At 34.3% G+C, this 10,436-nt stretch overlaps 2 protein-coding genes across 2 annotated transcripts; both read left to right on the plus strand.

Moving 5' to 3' along the window:
• LOC114403119 (sodium/hydrogen exchanger 2-like) lies at nt 1–6,012 on the plus strand. Its single transcript, XM_028365878.1, has 15 exons — nt 1–497; nt 844–1,174; nt 1,735–1,853; nt 2,464–2,561; nt 2,787–2,846; nt 2,924–2,970; nt 3,050–3,244; nt 3,375–3,421; nt 3,870–3,936; nt 4,024–4,124; nt 4,214–4,315; nt 4,596–4,734; nt 4,831–4,893; nt 5,005–5,088; nt 5,418–6,012. The coding sequence occupies exons 2-15, from the start codon at nt 1,001–1,003 to the stop codon at nt 5,760–5,762; spliced, it is 1,641 nt and encodes a 546-aa protein (XP_028221679.1). The 5' UTR covers nt 1–497; nt 844–1,000; the 3' UTR covers nt 5,763–6,012.
• A 1,633-nt stretch (nt 6,013–7,645) lies between these two features.
• On the plus strand, nt 7,646–9,945 carry LOC114402370 (transmembrane protein adipocyte-associated 1 homolog). The gene is made up of 6 exons (XM_028364910.1): nt 7,646–8,157; nt 8,722–8,913; nt 9,005–9,167; nt 9,248–9,350; nt 9,458–9,539; nt 9,668–9,945. The coding sequence occupies exons 1-6, from the start codon at nt 7,888–7,890 to the stop codon at nt 9,743–9,745; spliced, it is 888 nt and encodes a 295-aa protein (XP_028220711.1). The 5' UTR covers nt 7,646–7,887; the 3' UTR covers nt 9,746–9,945.
• The last annotated feature ends 491 nt before the right edge of the window (nt 9,946–10,436 follow it).

Genomic DNA, 10,436 nt, shown 5'->3' on the forward strand with positions numbered 1-10,436 from the left:
AACTACTACATGTCCGAGTTCCGACCAGGCACTCATCTAGTTAACCTGGACACGTCGCACGTTAACAAAACTCTTCCTTGTCTTTGTCTCTCTATCTGTCCACACGCTTCTCGTTCTCTCCGATCGTGTCCAATTTCCAGAGCTTTCCCCCTTTTTTTCTCTCAACTCTGATTTCAATACCCGAAACTTAAAACTACGATATTTTCCTCAGCTGTCGTTTATTCCCTTTCCGATTCTCCAACGACATCCCTTCAACTTCGTGTTTAAACTCCTACTTGCTGCGCTGTTAATATATTCTTTATTCTTTTTTTTCCTCCCGTTTCTAGCTTGATCCCTCACACAGAGCTCAAAAGTTGTTCCAATTCCCCAAGAATTCGAACACGAGATTAGTTCCTAGCTCTCTCTGTTCGAGTTCTTTGGACCTTTGATTCGTTGCGTCGTTTCCATAACACTCACGAAATCGTAGACTCTCCGCAATGCTGCTATCGTGACTTCTGGTGAGCATTTTGCTCTATTACTTTGCAGCTATGGCAAAATTGAAATCCCTTTCTGCGTTTGTTTTGTTATTGCAGGATTTCATCTTCTGCTGTTGAAGATTTACCAAAACTAAATCATGATCGCTTCTTAAACTGCATGTTTCTAATTTCCTCACAGAATTATTACGTACTAACATGCGAAGCTTTGGGATTAAATGATTAATTCCCCCCAATTCTTGTTTTTTTTTTTTTTTTTTGCTTTTTTTTAATGTCTGCGCCTGAAATAGGATCATGTTAAGTGACGAGGGTGATTTTTTTCCCTTGATATGGAAAATCTTAAAAAACACCTTTGTTGCTCTGATTGCAGTGATTCTGTTTGATGGCGAGATCGTGGAGTTCATAACATGGGAACCTGGGAGAAATAGATTTGTACAGTAAATTGGCTTTGAACTTGGCGACTCAGCAATAGTCTGAATTTCTGTAAAATCTGCTTGTGTAATTATTTATTGTGGAGTGTGGACAAAATGGTTTTTGAAATCAGTACTGTTGTTTCAAAATTGCAAACGTTATCCACCTCAGACCATGCCTCCGTGGTCTCCATGAACTTATTTGTGGCACTTCTTTGTGGTTGTATTGTCCTTGGCCATCTTCTTGAGGAGAATCGGTGGATGAACGAGTCTATCACTGCTCTTTTGATTGTAAGTCTTCACTGACCTTGAGCTTGTTTGCCATAAGCTGTTGTTCTAAAGAATCGGTTAAATTAAATGTTTACAAAATGATCTTTGTTGTTTGCCAATGTTGCAACAATAATAGATTTAGTCTCTATACTTTGATAATATATTCTCTTTTGTCTGCGTATGAAACAAATTTACATTATTATTTGGCTCCAACATAAAAAACTCTTTGCATTTTGGTCTCTACAGCTAACACACTTTTTTGATTTAGTTCCTGTTGGAAAAGTATTCTAACACCGTTATAATGTTAACAAATGGTGGGGAGTAATTTGCAAATTTTTCCCATGTAGGGACCAAAATGTAGGATTTTTTTCATGTAGAAACTAAAATAGAAAATAATGTCTAAGTTTAAGGATAAAATTTTTAATTTAACCTAAAGAACTGAGCTCCTCCAAATATTTTTCCATCCTTTAAGAGGCAATTATATCTGTGTATTGATGCTTTGTTTGAGCAATAGTGGGTGCAGCTTTTCTTTTTCTTGTTTCTATTGGATGATGATTAAATTTCATTTTTGTTGTTCTCAGGGTGTTTGCACTGGCATAGTCATTTTGCTGTTTAGTGGTGGCAAAAGCTCGCATATTCTTGTTTTCAGTGAAGATCTTTTCTTTATATACCTTCTGCCGCCTATAATATTTAATGCCGGGTAATTTTATTTTTTGGCAGCATTTCTTTGTGTAGTGAGGAATCGATGCTTGATACTATTTATCATTGTCTAATTAAAGAAGGGGAGGTGTTTTGTTTTGCCTCTATACAAATTTAGATTTCTTTGCAGACATCCTTTGTGATAATCTGAGTTGTCTGGTAGATGTTCCTTGATACAATATCTAATAGCATAACGATTAGTGCTCATCTTTGATCTTTATCTTCTTTTTTGGGGTTGGGTTGGGGAGGGCGATTGAATAGAACATATTTCTGCAGAACCAGTCATAATAAAACAATGGATAACTTTTAGGAGCATATTTCATCTGCCTCCCAGTGTTTGAATTATACCTGATATGGGCACTCTGTTCACTTGCTTGTACTTGTATGAGTGACTATGTAGTTAAAAACATAAATTCTGTGTACTCATGATATGAACATGAATTGTATTAATGCCATATGAACAAACTTGAGAATTGTTTTTGCCTCCTAAAACCCTGTTCTGCCTTCTGAGAATCCCTATTTTATTCTCATCTTTTGACTTCACAATTTACATGTACGATAGATTGCAGTTATTTTTTTGTTATGAATTTGTTCCCTATAATTTATTTCAGGTTTCAGGTGAAAAAGAAGCAGTTTTTTGTTAACTTCATGACCATCATGTTGTTTGGTGCTATTGGCACATTAATATCTTGTACCATCATAACTTTGGGTATGTATTGTTACTTTAGATGTATTTATCAGGTTGTTATTTAAGATTTGACATAGTAAGAAAATAATTTATAATCTGATTCATTACTAACCTAAATTTACCAATTGGAAGTTTTTTTGGTTTAAAGGACATATTGATCAAGTAAATTATATAATTACTTTGAGCAAATTAACCATAGAGAAATTTGCCTACTTCAGCCGACTTACATTTGAGGCATTATTTCAGGTGCCACACAAATTTTTAAGAGGTTGGATGTTGGTCCACTGGAATTAGGGGATTTCCTAGGTATTTTACTTGCCAATCTCATCTACCTAGCAACCTCTCATTCGGTTTTTGACTTTCTAATTTATGATAATTTCCAGCAATTGGTGCAATATTTGCTGCAACGGATTCTGTTTGCACATTGCAGGTTTGAAAATATATTTTTTAAATTCTTCCTTCAACTAAGGTATCACTGCTAGTTACTGAACTTATAAATGATGATGCAGGTGCTAAATCAGGATGAGACACCTTTGCTGTACAGTCTTGTATTTGGGGAGGGTGTTGTGAATGATGCTACATCAGTGGTGCTTTTCAATGCAATCCAAAGCTTTGACCTCAACCAAATCGACCCTTCAATTGCTGGGCACTTTTTGGGAAATTTCTTGTATCTATTTATTGCAAGCACAATGCTTGGAGTGTTGGTAAATGTCTTTCTCCCTCTTATTCTCTCATGCATGCATCACACAAACTCAAAGACAAGATCTATATCAACATCACATAATAATAATATGACTCGTGGCTCTGGTCTAATGTATCTTCATTACCTTGCAGACAGGTCTACTTAGTGCTTACATTATTAAAAAGCTGTACATTGGCAGGTATCTTTGCATTTTTCCATTTCTATTGTCTGTTCAGCAGTAAATGTGATGATATTCCACTGTTTTGTTTTACATATGCAGTTTATTCATAATGAACTAAACTTGTGGACGATTTTATGTTAATAAATAAAATTCCTGCTTCATCCAATCTCAATTTTTTGTATTTGTTAACTAAACAAAAGTCTACAGTTTAAGAAGACTATATTGGACTTGCTTTGATTGTTTTAACTTTGAAGTAGCCCATCTTTGTTAACCACTTCAGTTGAGCTTTTATTATTATTGTTATTGTTATTATTTTATTGTGGCTGTTGTTATTATTATTAACTGGTTTTAAATGTTATGCTGTCCATTATAAATGACTTCATACCACAAATAATAACCTGATGAAGAGTTATCAATAAAAAAGAAATTATTTACCAAGGCTGAACAAAATTCTCCTTAATTCCAGGCACTCTACAGATCGCGAGGTTGCTCTTATGATGTTAATGGCATACCTCTCCTACATGCTTGCTGAAGTAAGTTTTAAAGAATTTTAGTAATGTTTTATGGATGCTGCAACATTTGTCATTAACATGATGCTGATGTATCTACATCTTCTGCAGTTGTCCTATCTGAGTGGCATTCTCACTGTATTCTTTTGTGGGATTGTCATGTCTCATTATACCTGGCATAATGTGACTGAGAGTTCAAGAATCACTACCAAGTATGTCTTCTAAATAGATTTCCTCAAGATATACGCACACTGTCCAAGTCTATGCATACCTAAACATATTTTTCATCCAACTCTTGCAGGCATTCTTTTGCAACCTTGTCTTTTGTTGCTGAGATCTTTATCTTCCTTTATGTTGGTATGGATGCCTTGGACATTGAAAAATGGAAATTTGTCAGTGATAGGTATTCTTTAGACTATTGAGCAATCATTTATTCATTAAGCTTTCTGAACTCATGAAAAATTGCTGAATGGCAATCTTTCTTGTCAACAAATCGGTATGACATAACTGCTTGATGCAGTCCTGGTATTAACTTTGTGTGACTGGAGAGTTCTTCTATAGTGCTGTTTCTGTTCTTTCTCTTTCTCGAAATATTATCTTTCACTCATGAATCTTTCCTCTCAAAACTTCCTTTTGTTATAATAGAAAAACAGTTAATTTGCTATACCTGGTTCTTTCTGCAGCCCTGGAACATCTGTAGCAACTAGTTCAGTATTGTTGGGTCTAATTCTTCTTGGAAGAGCAGCTTTTGTTTTCCCCTTATCCTTCCTATCCAACTTGGCTAAAAAATCACCAAATGAGAAAATCAGCTTCAGACAGCAAGTATGGTTAAATATCTGCCAGTGAGTTCCCTTTTTCAGGTTTCTTGCGCTACTACCATGTTTTACTGATAGGTTTCTCATTGTTTCTCAATTCTAGGTTATCATTTGGTGGGCTGGTCTTATGAGAGGTGCTGTTTCAATCGCACTTGCATATAATCAGGTAGGAGCAACAATGCTGATTATGGGTTTTGTCTTTTGGAAAATTGAATTATCAGTCACTGGTTCAGTTATAACCAGATGCTTTAAAAACTGATACTCTTAACAAATGCAGTTCACCATGTCGGGGCACACTTCACTAAGAAGCAATGCAATCATGATCACAAGCACCATCACTGTTGTGCTTTTCAGCACAGTGGTAAGATATTTGTTTTGTAGTTTCTGACATCCTTAGCCAGTGTCCATTGGTTTTTTTTATCAGAGGAGGTTATTTTGTCTTTGTTGCATCACTGATAATCATGCCATTAGATTAACCATTTGACTTGCTTTCTATGATAATAGAAAGATTGATTTTTCCACTTAATATGTAACTCCGAAGCTAAATGACTTTGCCCACTTGCCCTACTTTGCCAGTCTGCACCATGTGATTCTTGCAATTTATCAAATTTTCTTCAAATTAGACGTGGTTAAATATTATTCGAATTTCTTTAAGGATGGTGCTGACTCAACTTAATTCCAATTTCTCAGGTGTTTGGTCTGTTGACTAAGCCACTAATAAGGCTTTTACTGCCCCATACTCCACATCATAAAGAATCAAGCATCACGATAACCACAGATCCATCTACTCCAAGTCCAAAATCAGTCACTGTCCCACTTCTTGGGAGTGCCCAAGAATCTGAAGTCGATATTGATGGCCATGATATTCATCGTCCAAGCAGCATCCGTGCTTTACTTTCCACTCCAACACACACTGTTCATCGCTTGTGGCGTAAGTTTGATGATGCATTCATGCGTCCTGTTTTTGGTGGCAGGGGTTTTGTTCCTATAGAACCTGGCTCACCAACTGAACGTAATGGCCATCAATGGCGTTGAGAAAAAAGCCAAGAAATATGTAATTTGTTTGTAAACTGCATAAGTTTTGTGGAGTGAGCAATGCGTGTATAAGAATCCTGTCCTGAGATTTTGTTTAGCTCTTTGGGTAGTGAGAAGGCTGTGCAATGCACCATAAGCATCTCAACTCATCTCTACGTCTTCCGTAAAATGTAATATTTGATTATTAGATTTCTTGTACTAAAAGTTTGAATAGCTAAAGCTAAATTATTTTTATTTTTTTCAAGTTGTATTTTGTTGGGTTTATCGTATGCTGCTTCTGCCTGTAAGAGATGAATTTTTAGAGCACCTGATTACCAGCAAACATCTCACAATCACATTCTTATATGTGCAAACATGATAGTGCACATTAACTATGAATCATGACATTGCAGAATTGGCAAAATTTATTCTAAATAAAGAGCTTCCAAAGGCTCATCATTGTAATTTTTAACTGGCAAAACGGATGCTTTTGGTCTCACCTTATTCTTTCTTAGCTGAGGTTGTTGACACTAAAGAGTTGCAAAAACCAAGGGTGTAATACTAATAGACAAAGTATTTCAGAGCTTCTCGTTGATTTTTTTGTTCTTTCTCCTGGGATTATTTGTACTTCGTTTTCACCCGAAGAGGTCAAAATGTTACAGCTTGCAACACCAGAGGAGGAACAATTTGGAACACTTGAGATGACCCACAAAATGTTAGAAACGTGGAGGTAACAACTTTTTTTTAGAAAAAAAGATACCTTAAATATGTTAAACTGCTAATCATATACGAACTTATAACAAATAATATTGAAACATTGGTAGATTAACATATTACTAACAAGTTTTCTAAGCATTGGACGTGAATTTTTAATTTTTAAAAAAATGTATATACAAATAAATAGTATATGTTTCCAATATTATAATAAATATTTATTAAATAAAATATTCTAGAAATAAGAACTTTTAAACTTATAGAGTAAATTATAATTGTTAAAATTAAAATACGTAATCTTTATTGATAAAATATGTTAAAATTTAAAAATCAAATTTAAATTTAAATTTAATTTATCAAATGTTATTTTAAAAAAAGATTATCAAATGTTATCAATTCATTTTATGATAATTATTAATGCAGATCTAATATGCTACTGTTAATTTCTTAACCATTATTCATAATGCATGATCACAAATTCACAATATCCTAATGCTAATAAAGACGCTGTAAAATTTTGGGGTTATAAAGATTAACTTGATCATTAAAATTATGTTTGAGAAAATTAGTTGAAAGTTAGTTGGTAGCTGAAAAACTAATTTATAAATTATAAGTATTAGATAAATCTAATTATTAAAATAGCTGAAAAGTATAAAATGATAAAAAAAAATCATGATTTATTTTAAAAAGATAATAAAGAAATTGCATAAATATATTGAGGATAAATATAAAAAAAAATATAAAAAATTAGAAACTAACGTTTTAAAAAATATTACTTTTAAATAATGTTTCAAAAAATACTAAAAATTACTCAAACAAAACTTATTTATCAACCAACTAAATAAACTTTTCATCTAATAAAAAAACTAAAATATTTGCATCAACATAACTTAAGAGAGAAGGGAAAGAGTGAGGTAGTCTGAATAATTTCTTCTAACAAATAATAAATTAACAATTAATATTGATCTTAAAAAAACCATGCAAAATTTTAGTTTATTAATTATTATTAGATTAAATTAGTCAATAAGTTCCTAAATTATTTAAATTTTTTTAATTAGGCTCTTAAAAAATAAACTTGTAGTAATGTCTTAGATCTTGTACATTTTTTGGAACAGATCCCAGAAATTAGTTTATACCAGTGACTTGAAAGTTAGGCACCAGCCGATTAATTTAAGCTTATTATTTTTATTTTGAGGGGGTAGAGAGGAAGGAACAGTAGTGGTAGAAAAATAATTACAGAAGCTGCCCACACAAAAGAGGCATCGATGATGTTTCTCTGAGTCCCAGGATTCACGCATTAACCAACTGTTGCTGTTCCTCAAAACTCAATACGCTACACACTCTTCAACTCTTATTCCCTTCCTCGATTCCACTTCTCCGGATTAGGGTTTTCTTTCTTTCAGTAGAAAAAGAAAAGGGTGGTTTGGGAGAAATGGTTGAGCAATCGGTGCTGGCACTGGAAAAGCAGCAAGGGTCAAATCCAGTGTTATCAGAAGGAATCCACGATTGGGTGTTTGAGTGCCATGGGTTTTTGCACAATGCGGGTTTGATCATCGCTTCCTTTCTCTTCCTCTTGTACTTAGCACTGCAAGCTAAAAAGAGCTTCCTCAAACTCTCCCATGGCCGCTCTTATATCATTATTTCCTATTACGCTTCCCTCTGGCTTGTCAGCATCCTCAATCTTCTTTGGTGCTTTTCCCAGGTCAACCTATTTTTTCTCACAATTTCTTCAATTTAGTGCATGTTTGGGTTCAAATTCCGGTTAACGTGTGATTTTAAATAAAATGTTCACTTTTTTATTTGGTTTCACGTTGAAGAATAGATTGATTCTGTGTCCAAAATTGATTTTGAATTGAAGTAACTTTGTGTTTGGATAAAAAAAATCATACTACTTACTTGCTTTTAATTTTTATTTTTTAAAAAAAACATCATCAATTTTGCAAACATTCACCCAAACACACACTTAGAGGATGTTTGGTTCTGCAGTAAACCTCCCAAAACCACATCAAAGACGTGGAAACACTGTCATGATCCCAAGTAGCTTTGCATTCAGTGGGTATATGGGCACTTTTATTTTTCAGCACACCGCTACACCAAACATGCACTTAGTAGGGTAAAACTTTTAGTAGTAATTTGTATAGAGGTACGATTTTGGGATCAAATTGAATATTTTTTTTAACTATATCTTATTTTGTTGTATAATGGTGTTAATTATTATTTGTGATTTGCTTGCGTCGGTGAATGTTTAATTCTTTGGTCGATGCAGGCGTGGGAGTGCTCTCCTGGGAAAGAGTTTGCGTGGAACTTGTTGTCCCTCTTTACTACTTCTGGAATGTTGTTTCTAGAAGTGAGCTTGCTGGCTTTTTTGCTTCAAGGAAATAGTACCACTGGCTTAGAGGCGTTGACACGAACTTTTGGTATATCAGGGATTATTGTTGGTTTTGATATCTTGTTGAAGGTAATTCTGTCGTTTTCTCTGTGAGCTTGCTGCTTGTCGTTATTATAATTAAAGTGTATGAATTGTTGCAATTGCACCTTTTCCTTGTTAGGCAATATATCTGTTTGCATTTGGGATTCCAATTTTCATCAACAGTGATTACCCTACTCCTCACGTGAAGTGGAACTTGTGGGTTGCCCACGAGCTGTTGCTTACCCTTGTTTATGGTTTCATATTGTTCATGTATCATTCTAGGTGGAGAGAAAGGTTACCTGGTAAGTTAGTTGCCTGGATTGTTATATTGTATCTTTAATTAGCTTTATGATACCATAATTTCTCTTCCCCTTTTTTACAGCAAGGCCTGCATACTACAAGTATGTTACTATTATGCTCATCTTGAATGCAATTGCACTGTTTGCTTGTGGTATTACAGGAAACGGCACTGCTTTTGGTTTCTGGTTAGATTCTTCTATTCTATAGCTTGGTAGAAAAGTGATTCTTTTGAACTTTTTTCTTTGCCATCTTTCTCTAAAGCTGTTTTTTTTTTATTTTTTTTGGTTCACAGGTTATATCATTTCACGGTTGTATGTTACCATGCCGCTTATCTTCCCCTGCTGTATATAACCTTCCTGGCTGACTTTTTTCAGGTCATAATGCCCTTCACTTAATGCCTGGGGTTCAGTTTTTACTAGTCAAACCATGTTATTGTTTGTAGTTAGGACAGTCTTCCTTCTTTCATTGATCTGACTAGTTGTAGTTATTGTGATGATTACAGGAGGAAGATTTGCATTTGGAGAATGTGTACTACTCTGAAATGAAAGATGCCGGTTTCTTTGAAGCAGATTGGAACTGATGTGGTATCGACTGCTAGATTAGATTAATAAGGCCTCAATGTACTAATTGCTGGGCATTCGTTCACGAAATTTGTAAATAAAGTAAATATTTTAGTAGATAAATTTTTTAAAAGAAAAGCCGGTAGCCTTATGTTAATGTTATATTAGAATATTCTATGCGTGATTATATTGAATTTAAGTTGTTTGTTGGTGCAATGAATCATTTTCTTAAGATGAGTGCTAGAACAGTTGTAAAAAAAGATGAGTACCAGAACAATGAATTACCTTTTAAGCATTTAACGAGTGTAGAAAAATGTTTTTATGCAGATTTTTTAGATCATGTTACATTTCATGGTGCATCAGTGACTATTACGCCAGAGATCTTACATGTCTTGCATAAATATAATGTTTGGTTGGAGGGAAGAAATAGAAGGGAAGAAAGGGGAGGCGGAGGTTATAGAAAGTGTATGGTTTAAGTTTTAAATATTGGGAAAGGAAGCAAGAGGCGTATAGTTTCTCCCATCCTGATTTTTCTTCTTTAACATTGAGGACTTTTTTTCAAGTTCAATGGAGGGGCGAGGCCCCTAACGAGCTTATCCAACATGAGGAGACCAAGTTGGGTGTTGAAGACCAATATTGAGGGGTTTGGATCCAGAAAAATTAAGAGTAATTCATGAAGTGCATGTCAACTGAGGAATTTGGAGGGTGAAA

The sequence above is a fragment of the Glycine soja genome, chromosome 20, assembly GCF_004193775.1.
Source record: "Glycine soja cultivar W05 chromosome 20, ASM419377v2, whole genome shotgun sequence".
In the NCBI taxonomy this organism is placed as follows: Eukaryota; Viridiplantae; Streptophyta; class Magnoliopsida; order Fabales; family Fabaceae; genus Glycine; species Glycine soja.